The sequence below is a fragment of the Myxocyprinus asiaticus genome, chromosome 47, assembly GCF_019703515.2.
Source record: "Myxocyprinus asiaticus isolate MX2 ecotype Aquarium Trade chromosome 47, UBuf_Myxa_2, whole genome shotgun sequence".
In the NCBI taxonomy this organism is placed as follows: domain Eukaryota; kingdom Metazoa; phylum Chordata; class Actinopteri; order Cypriniformes; family Catostomidae; genus Myxocyprinus; species Myxocyprinus asiaticus.
Genome location: NC_059390.1, coordinates 17683020 through 17708884, shown reverse-complemented (window position 1 = coordinate 17708884; position 25865 = coordinate 17683020). Strand labels below are relative to the sequence as shown.

The 25865-nt window shown below is 39.4% G+C and overlaps 1 protein-coding gene across 1 annotated transcript; it reads left to right on the top strand.

Moving 5' to 3' along the window:
• Positions 1-1755: 1755 nt before the first annotated feature.
• On the top strand, positions 1756-25845 carry LOC127436697 (proline-rich transmembrane protein 4-like). Its single transcript, XM_051691002.1, has 4 exons — positions 1756-1874; positions 8249-9267; positions 15144-15260; positions 22802-25845. Exons 2-4 carry the CDS (start codon positions 8334-8336, stop codon positions 24835-24837), a joined length of 3087 nt encoding a protein of 1028 aa, XP_051546962.1. The 5' UTR covers positions 1756-1874; positions 8249-8333; the 3' UTR covers positions 24838-25845.
• Positions 25846-25865: the final 20 nt, after the last annotated feature.

The window sequence follows — 25865 nt, the reverse complement described above, 5'->3', positions numbered from 1 at the left end:
ATTGTATACACAGACAATAAATGAATTGCCAATCAAAGCCTTCATCAGCCAAATAATGAAGGACACTGCATCTATGTGCACTTCCACAGTCAATTCGGGATGGCTTCAAAGACTTTGTCATTAATCTTACATCGACTCAGTTTACTAGTTTAACCCCATTGTCGACCTCAAATGCACCCTAAACCCTATAGTCCACTTTAAATACACCGTAAACCCTATTGTTGACCTCAAATACACCCCTATTGCCAAACTTTAAATACACACAAAGTGCATAGTCGACCTCAAATACCCCCTAAACCATATTTGACTTCAAATAATCCCCTAAACTCTTTTGCTGACCTCAAATACAAGCTTAACCCTATTGACGGACCTCAAACACACCCTAAACCCTACTGTCGACTTCAAATACACCCTAGACCCTATTGTTGACCTCAAATGCACCCTAAACCCTATTCTCGACCACAAATACACTGTAAAACCCATAGTGGACCTCAAATACACCCTAAATCATATCTGACCACAAATACACCCTAAACCCTATTGCTGAACTCAGATACACCCTAAACCTATAGTCAACTTCACATTAACCCTTTAGTCAACCTAATATACATACTTAGCCTTATACCCTATAGTCAACCTTAAATATATCACCAACCCTACAGTTAACCTAATGTGTTCTTAGATAGAAAACAACAAATATACCATCAACTTGGCAATCAACTTTAAAAACATCCAAATAACCTACAAAGTACCTCAAATCTTGGTCAATTTCAGAAACACTCAAACATTAAATGCTACAGTTCACTTTATTAAAACATCCTGTCCTCAAAAGCATAGCTTCAGTGACTGCTGTCTTGAGGATAGAGCAAAAGTGAAAATGTAAAAATAGTTCTGCATATGTGTGTGTGTCTGTCCATGTGTGAGGTCAAAGTGGCATTGAGACTTACTTGCTCCATCCAATTGGACAAAGTTGGGCTTTCCATCAGGACATAATGTTTCCTTAGGAAGGGACAATTCTGATTGTTTCTAAATTTAGTGAATTCCTTGGGATCAGAAAGGCAAACATGTCCTAGAATGCTACCTCTCCCAGGACAACCACTGAGAATGGATTATTATTGACAATCTTTAACTGGGATCAGAGACAAGCCATTCTATTGACAAGAAGCCAAAATTTGGAAAAAAGTCAACTCAAATGCATGACATGCCAATGTTTGTGGGCTGAAATGTGATGTACCGTTATTTTGACTGATAGAGATAGAGAGGCTGAGGGCTACTTAAAATTCTGGACTTGTTTTCAATGTCAAGAATTTAGGCTGAAATTTATCATGTTTAAAATATATTACATATTTACAATTTACTGAGGTATATTTTTAAATATATTTAAAAAATTATTTTAAAAAACATTTTATGTTTAAATATGTCATTTTATGATTATCTATGGAGTTTTTATTTCCACATATTAATTGAGAGACTACAGTACTTAATGGAAAATTTGTACTTCTAATAATTAATTTGTGTGTGTGTGTGTTTGTGTGTAAGATTCTTAATTCCTTGACATTGTTGCCTGGTGTACTGTGCTTGCTCTCTGCTCTCTAACAATCTGCTCAGTGAGGTGTGACCAGATATTGTGCATCCGAATCCGACACTAGACTACTGATGCAGCGGGAGAGAGGAAGAGAGAGAGAGAGAGAGAGAGAGAGAGAGAGAGAGAGAGAGAGAGAGAGAGAGACAGAGAGGGAGGAAGGGAGAGAGAGTGCAACCAAAAACAATTTCTCTCCCACACGCACAGGGAGACAGATCGCTCTCTCTCTCTTGCAGTGGAGTGCTGGTGGCTGCTCTGGATTCTCTATTTCCTCACCTCTTCTGGAGGAAAGGTGAGTCTCTCCTCTCATTCTTGTAAGAAATGTGTTTTTAACCTCACTACAGGTGATGCTGGTTGATGAGGTATATGTCAGGCTTAAATGTGAAGATAAACAACCTCAGCCAGTTATGTGTGTGTATGTGTGTGTAGGTACTTTTGGTGTGTGTGTCAGGACCATAAACATATGTTATTGGTCTATCACAATGGATCATGCTCTTGATCTTGAGCACCGCTCATTAAATGGATGTTTCTGTATCTTAGCTCTTCATACAGATACATATGTGCAGTGTGAGCAAAGCTCTGTTTCCGTCAGTCGCATTTTGCTCTTCTGGTAACCATGGCGAAGGCAGCCGGCGTAGCAGCCTGGGTTTGGAACTGTGCATGTGAGATAATCAGGTGATCCAGATGCTTTGAGCAAAAAGCCCACGAAAACATTAACGTGACAGGTCATTTATCATGTTTTCAAAGCCAAGTATAATTGACTCCTTCCGAGGACTGGCATTCTGTGTGTGCCAAGGTGTTTATAACAGTAAACAGGAGTTAAAAGCATAATGTGTAAGGGCTGCTGGAATATTACAGTGATATTGCCATAGACTTCACTGTCACAAATGTCAACAGGTTGTTTGGGCCACATGGATGCCATCTTAAAAAAATGACTTAATATCAGTAGAGATTAGTGATTAATAAGCACATATGTTTTTGAGGTTATCCTTATATATGGATATGTACTATATATGAGGCATCCTTATGGTGTAGACTAGAGTGATATTGTTTACAGGGATTAAGAGAAACAAGCTTGGTTGATCCCTGGAGGCCAGCAATAAATAATCTAGTAGTAAATATGCAGAAATAGACTAAACATTAATGGGCTGATAGAGTTAGGCCTCCAGTGAGAAATTTGATAAGTTTGTGTTAATGAATATGGTGATAGCTGAGGACATGGCGAACCGATGGGGTGGAAAATTATTGTGTACATAGTGCCAACAGTATACAGTGTGACAGAATGGGAGGAGAAACATTGTGTAAAATAACAGTAATAACAGCGGTTCTGTAAGACTGGATGCTACATTTGGCTTGTTTTATCATCTCCAAATCATAATTCACATGTATGATGGGTGCCCAACCTACAAACTGAGAAAAGGCTTTTCATGAAATCAACGTTCAATAGAAAATATCTAATTAAAATGCTATGTAGTCTAGGACTAAGTTTCTATTTCAAATTCAGTCTATTTCTGGTAAACCAGCCCTAGGAATTTCTAGACTTTGTAGTTTAGGACTAAGCTGCATTTTGATCATGGACCTCAGTGTTCATGCATTGGTTCATGGTTGGGATCATTTGAGGTTAAGGTTAGGCTAATGGTTTTTGCTGTCTCTAAAAACCTTTAGACTGAGTTGAAAGGAAGACCCCTTTACGGGCATCTGTGTATTACTATGGCTTCAGGTCATAAATATCCCCCTCCCCCCACTGTGTCTATATGACAAGATTCAGAAAGGCTCTGTGAATAAATCAGTCTGTTTTTTTCAAGGCATGAGCCAATGATTCCCACAGCCATCATGCACGTCTAGTGGTCTGTTAAAATAACTGATACCATGACGAGTCAATCCATCACCACTTAAGAAGATACCCAGTGCTAGAAATTCATTTAAATGTACAATAGAGAGGAGAACACTTTGACCCTGATTCTGATCTTATAGTCTTCTCTTTATTCTCTAGTGGTTTTCATTGAGGTCCTACTATGGAATCACCATGTATTGCCGCTCATTGTTTAACATACTTATTTAATCAGAAATGTAATTTACCAAAAATGATGATCACATAATGGCCTTGTTCGAAACCTGGAAAATGGTGCATCTACAGGCAGCATACTGTATGTACTCTAGGTAGGAAGGCATCAAGGCACTTCAGAACTCAGCGCCCTACTTATGGCAGTATGTTAAAATACACCCTTGTTGCCCAATTCATACAATAGAAGAAGCCAAACTTTCTTCTCCTGAACAAACTTATGCACCCTAGGTTAACAAAGCCTGCGTTTATACTGCGCACAACATGGTTTAAAAATTAATTGATTAATGAAAATAAATTAAGAACTTCACATCCAAACCATCAACGATTAGTTTTAACCAATCATCAATGCTCTTCATCTAGCCAAGTTCTCCTAGGTCAAGAAATTCAGGGATGTGCATAGAGGAATATCAACAAATGAACACCTTAGCAGAACATGTCTGTTAAGTCAATGACCAACTGAACAGCCAGACAGGAACATAGCTGCCTTCAGTTTTCAGACAATGCCTACATATGCTACTGCTGATTGCTAAGAACTTTACACATTGAAGGTATTGAGTAAACAGAAAAAAATTGTGAAAAAGTTTGTATGATGATGGTAATCCATAATAAGGTGATTATGCGTGTAAGAATGAAGTACATCACATTGGGGAATTGCGGGAAACAGATGCTGTAGTCAAGGGAGGACCACTTTCCAAATACAAAAACTTAGGATTTTAGGCAAAGAATAAATGTGTGTTGTTAAATCATGGGTAGCTCTCGACTTCTCTCTTTTTTCCTTTTTTCTGCTTGTGTGATTACATCCTGTGTTGGCAGGGCCTTTCTTTGCCAGGTAAAGTTGAACAAAATGACAATGAAAGAGGGAAGGGAGAGAGTTAGAGAGAAATGGATAGAGACAAACAGAGAAAGAAAAAAAAGAAAAGAGAGGGGGGTCTAATAGTAAAGCTCAGAGCTATACAGTCATTTAGGTTTCCTGCTTGGCTCAGGCTCTGACATACAGAGAAGCATTTGTAGCTCCTGTGTGGTCTGTCTTTCTGAAGCATTTAGAAAAGACGAAACCATTCTCCCGAAACAAAACGTTTAGGGAATTGTGAAAGCACAAAGCAAAGGCAGAGAAAGCTAAATATCTGACATCAGTCAATGTTTTCATATATCTGACCTGCAGTAATGCAGTCTTTACTGGTGATGATGTGAGAGACAGGACTATTTTTGCTCAAAGCAGGTGGTGTGTGGTAATGAGTAAATAGTCTTGTCACTAATAACGGTAATGACTGTGACTCAACCAGACAGCTGATGACCAACAGCACCCCCTGTGGAGAGATTACACAATTAAAACCCAGATCTGAGGATTGTTCACAGGTGGAATTTACAATATAAAATACATATAATACAGATCCACAACAAAAAACAGTGGTGTATAGCTTCATTAAATTTCATGTATGCTATTTCTATGCCACTAGATTCTTATTAGTGCCTAGGGCTGTTACAGACACAAGTGTTAATTCTCAGGAGACCTACTGTATTTCAGTGATATTTTTCAGATAGTAAGGAAATGTTATGCATTAAATTTTTTTGTAAAAATTAACCTTTAATAACTTTTATTTGTACAATATATTCACTTTTGTGAAACGGCCTGTTAGATATTGACTTCTAATTGTTCAGCACTCCAGAAGGCAATAATCAATATACGATCATAAAGGTCAGTGTGCATCTTTAGATCGCTGCTGATTTGAGGGTTTTCTCACAGAGATGAATCTGGGATCCATCTTTGAAACCCAGTCTGTTAGTTGGTTTAATGTGGTAAGGAAACTAAATTAGGTTGTGTTTTTCCAGCAATGAGCAAGGGCTCAGTCTTTAAACAGTCTCTTGAGGAAGGTCATTTCTGGGATACAGATGGCAGTGAGAGATTGATAAGACGCAACAGGGTTACAGAGAGATAGAAAGAGAGAAATGATTTGGAAGAGAAATTCAAAATAGGTCTCCTTCTGTTTACCATCTGAGAAGTAATGTTATTCCCAGTGGGAGAATAGAAAGTTTATTTAAGTTTCAAGAACAAATCAATTGCATGTGGGGGGGAGAAACTGAGAGAGAGAGAGAGAGAGAGAGAGAGAGAGAGAGAGAGAGAGAGAGAGAGGGAGGATCTGGAGGCAGAGAGGAAAGGAAAAAGTGTTTAAGGTCTCTCGCTGTGAGAGATTCCATCAAATTCAACTCCTCTCACTGAGGCTACAGGGCATAAGCATTGCACTCCAAAATTAGCCCACAGTTCCACAAAGAAACTGGGCCTCTATATGTCTTACACCACCCCCATATATACATACACACTCACAAAGAGACCTCTGCTCTCCCATTAGTATTCTAAGAGAGCTCTCTCTCTCTCTCTCTCTCTCCATGACTGCTCAATCTATGGAGAGCTGAGGCCACCTCTCTAACAACAGGAAGCAAAGAGGTTGGTATGTGATTACTACACTCACAGGCAAATCATCTCAGAGCCATATGAGGTGCTTTTCACTAAGGTGAGCAAGACACAACATCATGTAAAAGACATTAGACTGTTATTTCATACAGATTAGACAAGAGCAAGCACAGAATAGTTCAATATTAAGGCACCTACACACCTGAGTTTACATTGCTTTATTGAAGGGATTACCCTTACTGGAGTCTGGAGTTCTGGTAAACTATCCACTAACAACACTTCTAGCTTCGGCCACAAAAGTCATAAAGGTTTAGAACAACATGGGAGTTAGTAAAAAATGATAGATTTTTCATTTTTGGGTTAGGGTTGGTTGCCACAAATTTGCTGCAAATTTTCCACTCATTATTTTCATATGCAGATGAGCTTGTGATTTGCACAAATGTTTGCCAGAAGTTTGCAGCTCTTCACTGGTAGTGGTGAACCTGCAGCAAACCTTTGGCGACAATGAAGAGTTTGCTGCAAACTCATTTGCATGTGAAAATGAATGAGTGGTGAATTTGCAGAAAGGGTATTCAAATCTTTTTTGTAAGGGAATTCACCTAAAAATGAAAATTTGATCATCATTTACTCAACCTCATGTTGTTCCAAACCTTTATGACTTCTGTGGCCAAACCTGGAAGTGTTGTTGAACATACTTGTGAATGTGAGCTTCAGTTTCCAAGTGAAATGTCCACAGAGTGCCAAACGGGAGTTGCAAAGCGAATTGTTTTTTGTGTAAATTATGTAATACAGTCAATACATATTTTATTCTTTCCACCCACTTACCCAAACCTTAACCCTAAACCTAACCAGCAGTGGAAACAAAATGTAACGTAAACAGAGGCAAAATGCAACCCCCGAATCACACTCACTCTTGTTTGTGAAAGCGATTACTTTCTGGTTTTCACAAGTCAAGTCATTTTTATTTGTATAGCACCTTTCACAACACATATCGTTTCAAAGCAGCTTTACAGAAAATCATGCATTAACAGAAAATGAAACTGTAATATTTATAATGTTTTAGAGTCATCATTGTGTAGTTTGATAAAATACGATTGTGAATTGTGTTTAAAAATAAGTAATTAAATAATAATTGTATTTATAACCCCAGTGAGCAAGCCGAAGGCGACTGTGGCAAGGAACACAAAACTCCATAAGATGTTGGTTAATGGAGAAAAATAACCTTGGGAGAAACCAGGCTCACTGTGGGGGCCAGTTCCCCTCTGGCTAACATCATGAATATAATGCCAGTATTACTTATGTATAGTACAAGTCATGGTTTAAAATTATTAAACTAAGTAAGTGTTAAGGGTCAGTGTTTAAACAAAGATTTTGTATGAACTGAAAGATTAATGACTAATGTCTTTCAAGTCCATCCTGGATTAACTGCAGAAGTTCACATAGATGCAATTGTCCTTGTTAGTTGGCTGATGAAGGGTTTTGTTGGCAATTAATTGATAGTCTAGGTATTCCATTTCAAGAGAGTAGTCCATCATTAGACCAAGGTGATGTAGGCAGAGATCAGTTAGGTGCATCGCAGTTCATAAGACCAGGACCCATGTCTCTGAGGCTGCTCATGCAATGTGCTGTCAGTATCACCACAGGAATATCTAAACACATTTGAATTGATGCAAGATGGCACTTGTCATTACTCAGCAGAATGGGGTCAAGGTCAGGGTATCAGAACTTTCAGAAGCAACATGTTGAGATCCCGTGTTATCTTAAATCAAGACAGAATTTACATTTTAGAGTGAACTATCCCTTTAATTTCAGTGGGGATGGTTGTGTCACAAGGATGCAGAGGAAAACATATGGGTTTGCAAAACAAAGTCATGCAACTAAAAGTTAAGAAAACATTTTAACTTTTTTCTGCATCGCATTCTGAAGTAAGCATACGTTGACCACTGAGAACCTCAGAGAGTTGGATCCAGTTTGGAAATTCAATTCACTATATTCCTGCTTGATTTTAAAATGAGCCGACTCTTTCCACACCCTCAAAATGCACCTTGCTCATTCCTGTCCATCAAACGCTATGCCTGAGCTTTCTCTAGTGTGTAGGTGCCCAAAGTGAAAGAGAAGGCTTGTTGACAATTGATTTTTAAGTTAATTGAAATGAACTGAAAGGAGGTCAATGTTTTTTTTTCATGTGCAGCAGAAGTCTGGTGGAACTGGTGGGCCGTGCGCAGAAAGTCAGACACCATGTGAGCTGTGGTCCATGTCAACGTTTGAGAGGCAGAATGCTGCTTCTGCGTGGGACTCTCGCGGTTGGAGTTCTGTTCTTTCTCTTCAGCTCTGTGAATGGGTTTTTCAGTGGGTTTGGGCCAAAACCGACAACCCAAACAGAGGCAGAGTCAAAAGGATGGGGCTTACCCTATGTGGGAAAACTTCCAAAACTTTCATCATTTGGTCTGGGATCGTGGAGTCCTTTTGGTAAGGCTGCAGGGCCTTTGGTCACCATGAAAATGGTGAATCCAACAAACCCAGAACCAAACACACAAAACTATACTCTGTCTACAGAGGAGTTAACCAGTCTAAAATACCAGCCAACCACAATCACAACTGAGGAAACTCCAAGTACCACCATACACCTAGGCACCCTGCTGCCTTTGAAATCAGCAAAACTGCCAACAAATGACCTACTCAGGAACAACTATCGACTGGATAGACCTGAGCTTCCTCTTAAGTTTGATTCAAACTTTGATCTTGACCTCTGGCCTCCCAATAATCCTAAGAGCACAGATGAAACGCCACAGTACACAACACAATCTCCTCAAACACCAATATCCACTGCTCAACGTAACAGCACCATGCAGACTATAACGCTAAGACAAACAACAGAAACCAAGAGCCTTAACAGTGATCAAACTATACCCACAGATGCTAGATCAACAACGTCAAGATCAACAACTTTATTAAAAATAAAAAATTTCACAACAACAGCAGCCCTTAAGACTGAACTCTCAACGGAACCTTTGACCAGCACTGACTTCAGCACTGAACAACACACATTGGGGACAACACAGACTGCCTCAGAGTCAGACTGGACACCTACTGAACCCACTGACAAAGCTTTGGATGGATTGTCATGGGCACAGCAAACTACAGGCCCAACAGAAGGGGGGAAATTCCAAAGCACTGGCCGAGAATTCATTACCAACCTGCCAGCAGGAGGTAAGTCAACCCCACCCTGTTGGTTCAGTTACACCCCAAGCAAATAATCTTGGGTTAGATAGCCAAAAAAGGATATTGACACCATTTGACCTCTCCTGAATTGGTATGGGTGTATTTTGTTTAGTCATTTGTTTCATTTAACTTTTATTTAAGGGGAATATAAGGGGAAAATAACCATTTTTATTTCCGAGTTGGTAACTGAACGCCACTTGCAGAATTTTGCATGCACATAATAAGGTGTGACAACAATGTAGCATATTACTGTTTAAAAAGATTTGTTGCATAATGCATATTGTTTAACATGGGGTTGGGTGATATGGCCAAAAATATATTTCACTGTATTTTGTTTATTTCATATCATTCGATTTATCACGATGTACATTTCATACAATTAATGGCCCATGAAATGCATTTCATACAGTATGTTTGTTAGACCTCTAGAATGAATGTAAACAGAACTTGTTTGTTTACAATTAAGCTCCAATGGATAAGCTACCTTACCTATTAAGAAGTAAACTCAGTTTAGGGTTAATCCCACATAAGATGTGATCTCTTTTCAACAGAGTCAAATGTCTGCTGAAGACGATGAAATTGGCGAAATTTCATAATCTTCAGCAGATGTTTAACTCTAAAGCTCAGTAGGTGGCAATAATGCAGCATAAGCTGGACTGCCCACCACCAATAAACATCACATGAATAAGAAAAAATATGTTCTTGCCTGTGCCAACAAGTGACAGTGCTTTGGATCATGAAAAAAAAATTGGACTAAATAGTACATAGATAAACAGCAATGGTGTTGATGTCAGAGTTGATGTTGTGTTCAGTCAATATTTGTACTGCACTGTAAATGCTGTGTTGTTTGATACACATTTCCGGATATTTTAGCCGAATAGCTAGCAGTTACCTAGCCTCATTACCGGCTGATTTCATGACTGTGATTCAGTTAGCTAGTTGTGTGCAGGGACTAAAAACGGTTCAAGGAACAAAATCGAAAATGAACAGATTTTTTTTGCAGAACATAACCGAAAACGGGAACAAAGTCATTTTCAATTGTTCCGGAGTGAAAACATCATTTTTAAAGGCTGGTAACCGATTATAACCGGTTAATTTTGTTAAATCATTTTTTTTTTTTCATGAAACCAAAGCCCAAAGGGTTTATCACAGTAAAGATTTGGAATTACACCACTTCCTGAAGCCCAAACAAACATGTGCTTTGATCCTGAAGGAAACTGCTGCATTGCACATTTCTTTGCCTAATTGCCCACTGTGGACATCACATTCTGTGAATGCAGACCTTATTAACATCAATATAAATTTACTACTTGTACATGCACGGCTAATCCAGATACATTAATAACTTTCATTTGTACAATGTATTCACGTTTGTGAAAGGGCCTGTTAGATATTGACTTATAATTGTTCAGCACTCCAGAAGGCAACAGTTAATATACGATCACAAAGGTCAGTGTGCATCTTTAGATCTCTGCTGATTTGAGGGTTTTCTCACAAAGAAAACATTATAAAAAGTACATTTCTCAGTTCACTGAATTCTAACAGTTACAATTTGGAAAGGAGGCTGCGGAACTTTTGAACCGGAACAAAAAATACTGCTTTTGCTCAGAACGAACCGAAATGAAAAACATTTAATTTATAGTCCCTGGTTCTGTGTATAACTTTGCCGAACTTTTTTTTTTTATCGACACAAACCTGACCCAATCACCTAGAACATTAAATAAATGTCGAAAATTATTAAAAAGTTATCAACGACATCGAAGATTTTTTTCCCCAATAAATATCAATATCGTTTGATATAGTTTCACATACTATTTAAAAAAAAATAGTTAGCAGTTTTCAGTGTATACAACGCTGTGCAGCATGCACAGTAGGACTTAATTGTGAACTATACTAATCATCATTTAAGGTCAAAGAGTGTTTGGACTACACCAAAGACACCATGCCCCAAAGACTGGAAGGCATTTTATAACCCTGATCCAAAGTCAACATTTAAAGTTATTTTATGCATTAAGAAAGAAGGGTCAAAATGAGCACTAGACCCATAAGATATCAGCCAAACAAATGACAAATAAAAACAATATAAAATTCCTTAAAGGTAATCACACACCAAAACTAGACATCTCTGTAAATGTACCAAGCTGTGCTGTATATTAAGTGGTTAAGCTGTGTTTACGAGTGTTGACATGGCTCTGTTTAGTATCTACAGCTAAGGGGACAGTAAGACAGGTGTGAGTGTGTGTAAAGGAAGCATGGGATTTGTACTGGAGAAGCAGCATTCTAGGTTGTATGTGATCAGTATTCCGATGGCAGAGTCAGCAGAGTCAGTGAATCCTCAGGGACAATGTTTTTCCGCACCGCCTGTTCGTGGATGCTGAGCATGACTCTTTCAAAATTTAGTCCCCTTTTCTCCATTCCCTCTATCATTCTCTCTCTGTTAGTAATAGACCTCTCTTGACATTTACTGGGTACCTTTTAGTAAACATACAGTAAGTGTCCTTTAGCTCCTTTAACCCTTCCTTTAGTTTTATGTTTTCTTTCAACTTCTCCTGGCTCCCAGAGATGCATTTTTCCACGTCCTTCTGTTCTTTTCCTCTCCATCCAAACTCATGAATCTTTTCAGATGGCAAAGCACGGCTGAGCCAAGAAACAGGAAACATAGAGAAAGAGAGTTGTACAGAGAGAAATGTTGAGTAATAATAGAGCTGCTTCCATCCACACCACCCACACCACAAAATATCCCCACAAGGATAGCAAAATCTGAATTCACCTACATTGTGGCAACCACGACCAGCAAACAGGGAGGAAACTGGCTTCGTAAACAATCTAATTAATATCTTAATGAAAATGTAAAATGCAAAAAGGTTACGGTGAGGGTTAGGTTTAGAGGATAAGAAAAGATCATTAGCTCAGTATAAAAACAATAGATGTCAATGGAAATTGCCCACCATTATAGATACATACATTTGTTTATGTATGCATGCATGTGGGTGTGTGTGTGGGTGGGTGCATGGGTGACTACGAAACAGCACATTACTGACTAATGTTTGGGTCACCTTGTCTTCTGGAGGTGCAGACAGCCACAAATTGCTTATCCCCCTCCTCAAAGCACACTGGAACTAAGAGCAAGGTCAATTTCCACACTGGATCTGAGAGGAGGAGGGGAAAACAGAGAAGAGGAAATAGTGATAGAGAGGGCTGTATGGGTGAATATTACAAAAACTGTCAGGGTTATTTCAACCCAAAATTTAAAAAAAACTTGAAATTATAATTTGAATGCAAGAAAAGACCATTCTAGTCTTAAAAGTGTTTGGTACACATATTAAAAAATACAGGAGATATTTATCTCAGTAGGTCATTCAAACAGGTGACTGCTGTTTGGCCTGGCTACATTTGACTGAAAATATGACATTCTAGTATTTGATTACACTACAGAGCTTTCGGACTGCTTGAGACATTCTAGTTATGTCAGAGCCAAATCAGATCATAAACTAAATGGTTGTCAATGTTACGACTCTCCAAGTAGTAATGATGTGATTGTTGTCAAGGCAACACTGATTGAAAGTGCTATGTATTATTAAGATTGTTGACCATCTGTTTTGGATAAACTGATATGCACAACTATGCACAGGTATGCACAGCTATGTCACTTTAACACAGGCACACACTACAAAATACTTTCTGGGAGAACATTAGTCACCTTTCACTTTCATTGCATCTTTTTGAAATAAAAGTGAATGGTGACTGAAGCTAACATCTCCTTTTGTGTTCCACGGAAGAAAGAAAGTCATATTGGTTTGAAACAACATAAGGATGAGTAAATGATGACAGAATTTTCATTTTTGGGTGTGCTCTCCCTTTAATATATTTACCTCACTGTTATTTCACCGAGGGCTAATCCTAAGAATCTGTTTTCTATGGAGTGTCTAGACTAGAGTTTGTGTGACAATATGAACCCAAAGGGAAGGAAAATTATAATAAATTATGGGGGTTTATTTGTAAAACTAGATCCTTTTTTAATGAAATTCAGATCTGCTTTTGAATTCTGTTCATAATCTTTCAAAACACACACACACACACACACACACACAGAGATACAGACAAATGCACACACACTCTCAGACATACATTAAGCCTCATGAGGGAGATTAAATGATGTATCTGACACTGTGCAGGGGACAACATTTCAAATTCTGATCTAATTCCTTCTTTATTAATGGAGAGCAGGGAAAGAAATGTGAGCAGAATAGAGAGATTCTAGGGAGGAGTTGAGTGAAGAAAGTAGGTAGAGAGAGGAGAACAAGACAGAACGATGGAGGTAAAGAGGGATGCTTGGACGGAGAGCACATTCCTCATCATCTAATGAGAGTCAATGGTCTAGATGGCTTTGACAGAGAGTGATGGTGGATGTTTGACGCTTCATTGAAGCCAGCTGGTGGATGATGCACTCAACTCAATTTATAAGCGAGTCAGAATGTCTAAATTAGCCATGAAGAGCAGCAGGAGAGGTTATACAGCACACATATACACACACGTTCCATAAAGCGGGGCAGAATTCGTTGGTTTATTGCAAGAATTTCAAGAACCAAGCGTGATGTGTTGAAAATAAGCTCCAAATGTATTACTCTATTTGGGAAAAAAAAATAATATATATATATATATATATATATATATATATATATATATATATATATATATATATATATATATGTATGCATAGCATATCACCCTCGTTTTCTGCACTGCAGAAATACAGTATTTTTGTCATGTATTGCATTAAAAATATTGTTTAAAAATAATTCTAAACATGATAATTGTAAAATTTGGAAGCAAACGTCTATAAGACAATAAAACTTGTTTTTAGATGACAAATGGTAATGACCAGCTGACTGAAGATAGTCCCACTTATTTCATGGTTTCTTGCTAAATTTATAATTAAATGGACATGGAATTTCAATTTGAGTTGAAATTATGTTATGTGGGAAGAAAGAGTTCTAATGATACTATTGGTGTTTATATATAAATGACCGTTTAACTGCTCATTATGCCGCTTATTATACTTGACAAATAAATAAATAATTGGACATGAATACTGATTTGAGTTTAAATTATTATATTAGCATACTTGTAAACATTGCAGAGGGAAGTGAGCAGTAAGAAAGATGATGCACAATACTCAGAAGAAAGGTGAAAAATCACTTTATCCCCAGACGTACGGTCATTATTTTAAAATATCACACGAAATTTGTGAAAATCTCCACACTAAATATGGGCACATTGATTCTATACAAACTATAAGGATCCATATGCAGAAATATGCCCAAACATCCACAGAGCTACACATTTGGGAATGTAAACATACAGGTGCTCTGTGTGGTTCTGCAGATTTAATAGAAAAAGTTATTTCAATGGGATCTATGGGAATCACTGACCGGTGAACAGATATTAAACAGTCTGTCCTCATTGTGTCTGGGCTCTTTTCAGTCTTGGTAAGGTGTGTGTGTTAATACTTCAAAAGTGTGTGTTTGCAGTTTTATCACATAGAAAGCTTCGCTTTGGACTACTTTATACAATCCTGCTTGGTCACAAAGATAAGGTTTCTGTTTCTGATGTGTAATGAAGCCCTGTCATAATTGTGATGGCTGCACACACAGTCATTGTTAAAGTCATCGTAATTGCACAATGAGACGCTAACCCCAATGCCATGGAGGCCTGGCTCAGCTTCAGTGCATTGCAGAGATCCGTTTGACATAACTAGGTTAGGAAATATTCCTGCATCAACCCACTTTCAGTCATGAATACTCTCTTCTAGCCCTCTTACATTCAGTACCACATTCTCAGCCTTGTGTGCTCTGTTTTCTCAGCAGGCGTTGCATCGGAGGAAGCAGATAAGGAAACGGGGAGGAGTGATGATTTGACAATGCAAACGCGACGTGGTGATCAGACAACATCAGCAAGTGCAACGACTCTCAGGAACACAGGTCAATAAAACTGTCTGATGAAATGCGTGCCTCAATATAATCTACACCTGTGATAGTTATACTTTGATTGTATCTTGGGACATGAGCTAGATTTTAGAAGATAAATATAATAGAGAGATCTTCAACATGAGTAAATAGCACCACTTTCAAGGTACCCAAAGAGTAAAGAAAGGTAGAGCAACCACATCTCCTGATGGAAAATCCAGATTATGCTTGTAGCTGTTTGGAAACAGAGTAGAAGGTCTTTAGCTGGTCCAAGCTGGTCATTAGCTGGTCCACCAGCTGGTCATACAAGCTTAAGGTGGTCAACTATTTTTCAGAATCATTGGACCAGCTAGAAACCAACTTCCGTGTTCCAAATCACAGCTATTATCCTTAGCTGTTTTTTCCAGTAGTGTTATTGCTATTAAAATTATTCATCTTATTTCATGTATTCATTTAGACATATCAAGTTATCAAAGTATGCTGGGTGAGGCAAATGTAATTTCTGCATCACTATCATCAACATATAGAATCCCTACTGAAAAAAACAAAACAAAACAGTAACTGTGTGTGTGTGTGTGTGTGTGTATATATATATATATATATATATATTACATTAAAACCACCTGCCTACTATTGTGTAGGTCCCCCTCGTGACGCCAAAATAGCACCAACCCGCATCTTAGAATAGCATTCTGAGATTATATTCTTCTCACCACAATTGTACAGAGCAGTTATCTGAGTTACCGTAGACTCTGTCAGTTCAAACCAGTCTGGCCATTCTCTGTTGACCTCCCTCATCAACAAGGCGTTTCCATCTGCAGAACTGCCGCTCACTAGATGTTTTTTTGTTTTTGTCACCATTCGGAGTAAATTCTAGAGGCTGTTGTGGGTGAAAATCCCAGGAGATCAGCAGTTACAGAAATACTCAAACCAGCCCGTCAGGCACCAACAATCATCCATGCAATTATATAATCAGTCAATCGTGTGGCAGCAGTGCAGTGCATAAAATCATGCATATTTGGGTCAGGAGCTTCAGTTAATGTTCACATCAACCATCGGAATGGGGGAAAAAATGTGATCTCAGTGATTTGGACCGTGGCATGATTGTTGGTGCCAGATTTGGCTGGTTTAAGTATTTCTGTAACTGCTGATCTCCTGGGATTTTCACGCACAACAGTCTCTAGAATTTACTCAGAATGGTGCCAAAAACATCCGGTGAGTGGCAGTTCTGTGGACGGAAATGCCTTTTTGATGAAAGAAGTCAACAGAGAATGGCCAGACTGATTCAAACTGACAAAAGTCTAAGGTAATCTGTTTTGCATTGTCATTAATGAGGTTTCGTGTAATTGCTGTTTTATGGCATCTAGAGCTGCAATAGTATAGTTCATAAATCCGTGTTGCCATGTTAAGAGTCAATATAGTTACTGTGGTGCCTTTCTGTAAGTTTAATACACTTGCAAGCGGACTCAAACCATACAGAGAATTCACGCTCAGGTAATGAGCAATGAAACCCCCTAACTCTCTTGCTTATGTGGTCCCTAGGATGTACCTGGATTCCATCACCATGCATTTCTGATAACAGACTGACGTGCATAGTATAATTTGTTTCTCTCTGGGGTTAGCCACCCCCACCCTCATGACAGTTTTAACCTCGACAATACCATCTGTTTGAGTTACTTGTCAGATAAGCAGAAGGATGCGGGGGTTGTGCAAGGCCACTCTTGTCTTCAGAAATGCAGGGTTTGTGATTTCAGTCACAAACACAGAAACAGTATGAGGGTATACATTTTCTTAATTCTTATATGATTATGAATAAACATGTATATATTGTAAAATTTCTATTACAAGTAGCAAGTGAGCCAACTGTTCTGATTCCATCAGTGATAAAAATAAAGCCAGCCTCTTCCTCCTTTGTGTGATATGACGAAGTGGAAGATATCTGTGTGTGTGATGTGGCCGAGTGCATCCAGACCACCAGTCTGTTACCTGCCTGTAATTGCTTCCTGTGGGAGGAGGAACTAGTTATAGGAGCGCTTTCATCACAGAGTTGGCGCCTCCTACAAACAAGCCGCCTGCTAAGCTGCCCGAGAGAGTTACGTAACACAACATGTCTCAGTACAGCAGATCTATCAACATATGGCCGGAGTGTTAAGTGTGCCACTTTACGTCACATTCCCCTGTTGAGGTACATCTTAGACCCAGCATCTTCTCTTCTGTGGCACCTAACCCACTTTCCTCCCCTTGCATTGAGCAGGCTAACCTAAATTCCAATAATAGATGGACAAAATATGCTACAATTATCCAAGAACCAGGTTGTGAGAAGATGCGAGTGTTTATTGGCCATCTCGTCAAATAAACTTCACACAGAGCTCTGACCCGCAAAACTGTAGATGACAGATCTCAAAATTTAAGAAGGTCTCAGAATCTAGCACACAAATGCATCTTGCCCAAAACTAAAATGACCTGCAGGAAGGAGATGGATCAGATGGTCTTCCTATCTCCTTCACTGCCCTCTTCTCTAAGTCAGCATACCCACAGTCTCATCAATATGTATGGGATCGACCTTGCTGTCCACTTATCTATTATTAGAGAGGGCAGAAATTGAAAGTGAGGCATGACAGATGAAATCTGAATGAGTACTTGCATGACATGATGCAGTGGCGGTTCTAGCTTGTACCCCCAAAGTTGTTGACCGGGGGTCTGTGTGGGTGCCTCGTGCCGCCCCCCGCAAGATGCCGCCCTGAGCAACGGCACATGTTGCCCATGCCCAAATCCGCTACTGACATGATGATAGAGCACTGTGTTCCTAATTAAACAGAGGATGCTGGCATTATCGCATCAGGGAGTCAGGACATTTTCTCGTCCTAAAATACTTTGGTAATCAGCTGACAGAGATCTGGAAGTCTCTCTATCTAGTAATCTATCTTAAAGGGATAGTTCACCCAAAAATGAACAGTCTGTAATCATTTACTTATCCTCATGTTGTTTCAAACCTGTATGACTTTCTTTCTTCTTTGGAACAAAAAAGGAGATGTTAGGCAAAATGTTCAGGCTCAACTTTTTTCCATACAAAATGAAAGGAAATGGTGACTGAGGCTATCATTCAGATCTGCATTGATAGACTGCAGGCCAAGTTGTGAGCCACAGTTGTTCTTGAGACTTGATTGTTTAGTGAAGTTAAAGCAATTGAGCTCATGTCTGAACAGACTTTGCGGGTGATCATGCCTTGAAGTCGTAAACTTTTTTCTAACCATAAAAGTAGCCATAATAAGCCTGTTTTGACTCGCCCAGGGTGGCACCATCAACAATAGGCCCTACCTATCATTAGAGAGGGATTCGCATTAACCCCATGTGGATCTATGGAGACATTTGCCTTTCGTCTGCTTTCTGTCCCCTCCTGCTAAACTTCCTGCCAATACAATTACAATCCACTACCATAACAACATCAAATGGAAAGAGAAAACCACTTAAACACAGGATTAATAATGTGAAAATTTGCTTTAAAGGGATAGTTTACCCAAAAATGAAAATTCTGTCATCATTTACTCACCCTTATGACTTTCTTCTTTCACTAGCTGGGTTTCCATCCAACTATTTAGAATTTGCGCATCAATGAAAATGCTTCATATGCAAATAAACTCAAGATTCGTTTAAAGTTTAATTTTAATGCGCTATGCAGGGGTGGATTTTCTCGCTTTAGTTAAAATGCACATTAAGGTGATGGAAACAGTTTATTTGCAAAATGATGACATGTTCTGGCCATTTGTGCATGAGTTATGAGTGTTCGATAGCTTGATGTAACTGGCCCAACAAAAGGTCCAACCATGGCACACAATTATTCGAACATAGCCTTTGACATTCTAAAGTGTTTTACCCATAGTTGGTCATTAAAATGGGTCCTCACATTCCGCAAGAACAGTTTTGAGCGCAGATGCTCCCAGTTATGCAGAAGCTGGCTGTTTATGGGCATTGTAGCCATTTCAGCCCTCATTATATTGGATATTACAATTATTCTACAGCGTCTCCTGGCAGCATTTAATAAAACAATTTACAATTGCTCCAATCCTTCAAATAAAACTCTTCCCAAAGCAAGGAGGTCATTCAGTTGCTCTACCACGACAAGGCGGCTTCCTCTAGGTAATGTGCATTATGTAGTGGATGGAAACAACGATTAATATTTCCTTTAGATTTTTTTATAGTAATGCACTTAAAATGTAAAACATTTTGATGGAAACCCAGTTACCTTCATTGTATGGAAAAAAAGATGCAATACTGACTGAGGTTAATATTCTGCCTAACATCTTTTTTGTTCTATGAAAGAAAGTCATCCAGGTTTGGAACAACATGAGGGTAAATGATGACAGAATTTAAAGTTTTGGATGAAATATCCCTTTAATTCCTTCTATGTTCACATGTCTCTGTTTTCCAGAGGCAGTTGTGTCTATTTGTTGTGTTAGATTGTGCACGCAATTCCCCGGATTGAGTTTCATCCAATGTGGCAGTGTTGTGACAGGGATCGGGTCACTGAGATTTGATTGATTCCTCATCTGAAGCTTTGGCTAACATCCAGACACTAGTCATATTTTCCACACCCATGAGACTGGAGGGCACAAGCGGGCAACAGGAAATAAAGGGGGAGGATGTGTGAAGCTCCTGCCACAACAATCGCTCTTATCAGTGCCAGGCATTCACGTGACCCTCTTCCTGTGTCTGCCCATACACTTTCTCCTCACACACCCATCAGTTAATCAAACACAGAAATTATTGCAGACAGCTAGTCACTTATATGCATTCCAGAGCTCATTTGAGTGAGATTGTCATTTGATGGTGAACAATATTTTCAGATACCACATTTTTTAAACTTATTATGGACCTAATTCACAGTAGTGCCATCTTAAATTTTTGATGGGAATTAAATAATAAGAAAACACATCTTGGATGGATTTTCCTAAATCAGTATTTTTATTTTAACATTTTTAAAAACAAGTCGTACAGTCTTGTGCAAACATTGATTTAGAGCAAATTTAGCCCATTATGTCAAAGTTGTGTCTTGTTTTAGCACACATTCAAATGTGAGCACAGAATAACACAAATATTAAAACAAGGGCTGACTTAAAGGAATAGTTCATCCAAAAATGATGTTCCAAACCCGTCTTACCGACTTTATTGTGCAGAACACAAAATGTTGTTTTGATGTATAGCCTTCCATCTTTTCAATACAATAGCAGTGGATTATGCCTCACTTTAAATTTTTTAAAAAGGACACTAAAGTATCATAATATGTGACTCATGCATCATCCAAATAAAACATCTCCTTTTGTGTCACACAGGCTTGAAACAACATGAGGGTGAGGAAATTATGAAAGAATTTTCATTTTTGAGTGAACACCATCAAATTTGTCATACAAAATGCATTAAAAGCAATTTAAAACAACTCATTGTCATCAAGAATTTATGATAATGATCAATCGCAAGAATTAAAACTGGCAGCTGGAATCTCAGAAAAGCATAATATAATATATTCCCCTTGTCTTTGTCTTTTTAAAGCTAAATAACCAGTCAAACATTTTTACTGAAAACAAATTAAGTCAATAATACATTCAAAGGCATCAAAGTTTGGATGATTTAACTTTTTGTGCAAACAGAAGTACTTCACTTTAGCCTAAATATAATGTAAGTGGCTAAACCGCCATCTTGGATTTAAGTTATAGATCTAATAAATGCAATGGTAGTCTTGATTAAAGAGAAATGTTTAATGAGCAGTTTGCAGCCGTTACACACATGCCACCGTTAATCAAGGATGGATAGGTTTGATTATCTACCCCCACCATCAGAATAAACACTAGATAGCTTTTCTGACATTCTAATGGAGGCCAATACTCACCACTGACTGGGCACAGCGAGCATATATTTAGCCAAAGTGGTGGTCACCAGCCAAGGCCAAAACCAGTGCAAAAAATACCAAATCCACCTTTGGGAGTGACCCGTGTCTATGCGTAGGCTTGCTTTTTTAAAAAGAGGTAGGTCATAAACAAAGCTGTATATTTGTCTCTGGGTGTAACAGGAAATTGTCAGTCACTATAAACATGTAAAAGACTACAGAAGCAACCCAAAATGTGGCAGGTTCTCACCATCAAAATCTAGACATGATGTATTTACCATTCATAGTGTGGGGGTGAGTTGATGTAACCCATAAATGGAAATTCTGCCATCATTTACTCACCCTCATGTCATTCCAAACCAGTAAGATATTCTGTTTTCCAAATGTCTTCAATTGTTATTTTTGGGTGGACTTTCACTTTAAACAATGAGAACAATCTGCTCACCTTTTGTCTTTTGTGGGTTGTGACGATGCTGGAAGAGTACCAGTGACTTCATGGTGCAATTCCTCTTTAAAGCTCCAAGGTTTCTTTCTCAGGGGTACATTAAACTCACCAGCTCTTTTAGGAAGCCTGATAGTGGCATCTTAGATGAGTTATGACTCTGATCTGCTCTGTAAAGGCTGTAATTAGATGTGTCAGTCTCTCAAGTGCTGACGCACATTACATCTCCACACTGTTATGCACAGCATGCAGAGATATGGCTGTAGAAACTAATATTATCCATCTTGGGTGGATTTGCACATAAATTCCAAATGCATATCAAGACTATCCTCCAAGTGCTTGGGGATTTAATTATTTTGGAAACACAGAGTGTCTTATTACAGTTTACAGTGGCACATTAGATGCCACAAACAAACCTGTGTGGGTTTCCATAATGTGTACATATTTTATGATGATGTTAGTTCATACAAGGTTTCGTTTCTGGACTACTGTATACATCACTTCAAAATAGAAAAGGTTGTTAAGCATTTTCAAGAATTGGAAAATGACATAAGATTTCCGTCACATGGAGCTTAACAAGTCCTTCCAAGTCTGTTAGGCTATGCAGACCTAATGTATGTAACACTCCTCAACATCAGAGCCAAGCCACAGAATCCAAAATCTAAAACAGCAACCTCCTCCCACAGTATTCTGCAAAACATGCGATATGATCACAACTGCATTTATATGGAAACAACAGATGTTATATCTATGCCTTTCATGGCATCCCACCCTGCTGCATCTAAATCATGTCCTCTCTTCCATTTCCAATTGTTCCATTTTGGTGCCTCTCTGAGAAATATCATAGCTGCTGACTTAAAAACGAGATTAAATCATTAGACTGACAAATGCTTTCAAGATTTGAGAATCTCCGCCATAACCATGGCTTTCTGCTGTACAACATACTCAACTGGGCAGTCCCCTTAAACATGCCCTCCAGTGGTGATGTCCATTGCAGAAAAACGAATTATAGGTTGTCAGAGATGCTGGTGACAGTAATGATTTGGGGGGGGGGTATATGGTATAACCCCTTTAAGATTTAAATAAACCTTTATATCCAAAAGCACAGGGTTGGTTTCTGCTAATGAGCTTGCATAAGACTGTAGCTTTCACAGATATCTGAGAAATTTTGCATGCACCTTTACGCATCTCTGCTTTTATTAATACTGCCATCCGTATACTCTTGTATTTTAGAAATGCCCACAACACTGTCTGAGGACTGGCTGACAGACCTTACCCAAGAATCTGCACTCCCGGACTGCAACGCAGAACATTCTGGAATCTGCAGTGACACGTGGCCCACCACCGTTCTGAGCAACAGTAGCAGCAAAAATGACAGCACAACCACCATCTCCACCAACTTATCTCAGAGCCCCATCACGTTTCCAGCCCCACATTTGTTTGTGGCACTGTATTCTGATTGGAACAGTGCCCTAGCAACATGGGGTTTGGCGTGGGAAGCACACATTTATGGACTGGGCACTGTGTTCTGTCTAGTTGCCTTGGCCTCCACCCTGAACCTTCTCTGCCTGCCCCTTCAGTACCCATCAGGTTGTGGCTACTTCACTCTGGTCAGCCTCTGCCTGGTGGCTGCTGGCTGCACGAGGGCTTTTGCCCTAGTTTATGATGCCTACGGATACCAGGAACACATAGCATCCACTGAGGCCTCACTGTTACTTTACGAGGCACCATTCCCCTGCATGACAGCCGCCTTCGGCCTAGTGTTCCTGCTTCTGTCAATGCGCTCCCGTATGCAGCTTTCTTATTCAGCCTTTCAAAGACCCTGCTTTCTAGCCTGCTTAGTGCTTCTGCACTTTGTTGCTGCATTTGGCCCCGCTGCATTACTCCATGTTGACCAACAAGGAAAAACACAATACCAGTTTCTGTGCTTGATTTCCCGAGGCGCCTTTGTGGGTCTGGCGACTTTCCTGTCCACTGCATATTTCGTGTTCTACTGCTACGTTCGTGCTGACTCCAAGCATATTTATCATCTGAACAACACATCGCCAACACCGGCTGAACGCTACTATCGTTGCCCGTTTGCAGAGAGTCGAGATTGGGACCGCGCAGCAGCGGCGGTGCTTCTCTCAGCTGTCTTCTCTTTGGCTTGCACAGGGCTGCAGCTCTATGCTATTCTGCACGCCCTTGGCCTCGCTGGAAGCATTGAGGCCTTTCAGCCTTGGCCGTGGTGGACATTTCAGTTCAGTTGCCGAGTTTGTGAGGCCGTGGTCTGCATCACATTGGTGCTGGTAGTTTCTCAGCCAGTCTACTGCTCCGATCACCTTCCCCAACCAGGCAGTTGCTGGTCTGAACTTCTTGGAGCAAAGTCACCTATTATTCCTGGGAGCTACCAATGGACTCTATCCCAGCAGGAGAAGCTGGCCATCTGCGATCCAACTGGGCATGGAGAAACAGAGTACCTTCCCTTGTACACACTGGTGGATGATCGTCTTGGCAGCTTGAATGGCCTTGATCTTCTATACCATAGTAACCGTGCATTGACCTATCGGGACCTTGACATAGACCTTCCGAACACTCAACCCAGCACTGGTGCCCCCTCCGTGGGATCATCCTGTACCAGTGACTCCACTGCGGATCTGCACCCTCCATCACCAATAAATCTGCGCCGAAGCATCGATGAGGCACTATTTAGTGAGTCTCTTTTCCCCACGAGTCTCTTTAGCCCCTTACGACCCTTCACCTCTAGTGACCGTTCCCTGGATGGTAGGGAAACCAGCTCCAGTGGTGTCCAAACCCTCAGAGACACTCATACACCTGATCCATGCCTATACAGAACATCCTCCTGTTTGGAGGTGCTACCCCACGCTCCGCTCCCTTATCAAGCCCAACAGGATGGTCCTCCGTTGGGTTTTCCTCCATCCCCATCTCCATCACTGTCGTCCTCCACTTTTTGCTCAACACCAGAGCACTGGCGAGGCAGCTCTAGTTCCTGTTCCATCTACAGACAGTCTCTGGCTGGCTCCTCACTAGTTTTGTGCTCTACTCCAGAGGGACAACATCTGCCACCCTCTACCCTTAGTGGTGGCTTAAATCACACTGCCACATCTAGCCACCAAGGGGGCAGCTTACAGAGAACCTGCAGAACATTAAACTCACAGGAGAGTCTGGACCAGCAGTCAGAGTTTGACCAGTCTATCCAAGAAGAGTTTATCAGTGTGTGCAGACAGATTGATGCTCTTAGCATCTGCAGTGAGACTATTGACCTCTAGAGGGAGATCTCTGCTTTTATACACAAAATAATGAAATGACAGAAGCCAAAAGACTGTGATTTTACGATTAGCAAGTAATGGACAGATCAGGTGATTTGATGAGTCTGTTTGCCAAGGTGCCAAAACAGATTTGCTCTATACTAAATAAAAACATACAGGCAAATATTTTGTGGACTAGAACTGTGCCAGAAGTTTCACTTTGTATGGATGTTTTTTGGAATTGGAGGTAAGTCCCCCAAAGTGATGGATTCTTCAGTCAGTTTTCATGTTTAAGGATTCAGAAGTGCCACTGACTTTGCTAAGGCAGATTTTGTACAAAAGTTCTCAATAATTATTGTTAAACAAATTTGTAATTTTAAAGCATTTGTTTCAAATTTTCTCTATAATGCTAACAGTGACATATGCATACATTTGTTTAAAAAAAAAAAAAAAAATCCCTTTTTTGTCTAAACGATTAATGCTGTCAGAGTGAGAATTACTGTAAAACAAGTCATATAAATTTTAGCAGATGAAAATTGTTATTTAAAAATTGGCAAGTAACCTGCCAAATCAAAGTTGGAAATCAACTTAAGGTCAAGGTCTTTGCGTTTTTGGTCTTCAGTTGCACAGATAACTTCAAGTCCCTGTGGTTTGTTTGCCAGAATGCATTATAATGTCGTTGAAGTTTATTTAATTTTGTTAATTAAAATGGAAAAACAAGGATGGAAGTGTTTCAGTACCCTCTGCTGGTAATATTAGGAACACACACCCCACAGTCTGTAGCAGGTCATGAACTGAGCTATAAACTGCAACTCTATCCACTTCTTGTGTATATTTTATATAAAATACAAATAATTTATCTATCTGTCAGGTTTTAGTCCATGTTTTCAATTACTCAATACACTGTTAATCAATATATATTAAAATTAAGATTTTGTAGTGTGCATGTTTTGAAACACTGTGTGAGAAACTGCTGATACATCTAATGTTTGTCATTAGAGGCTGTTGGAGATTTAAATAAAATATATATTAAAACCTCAATCACATGC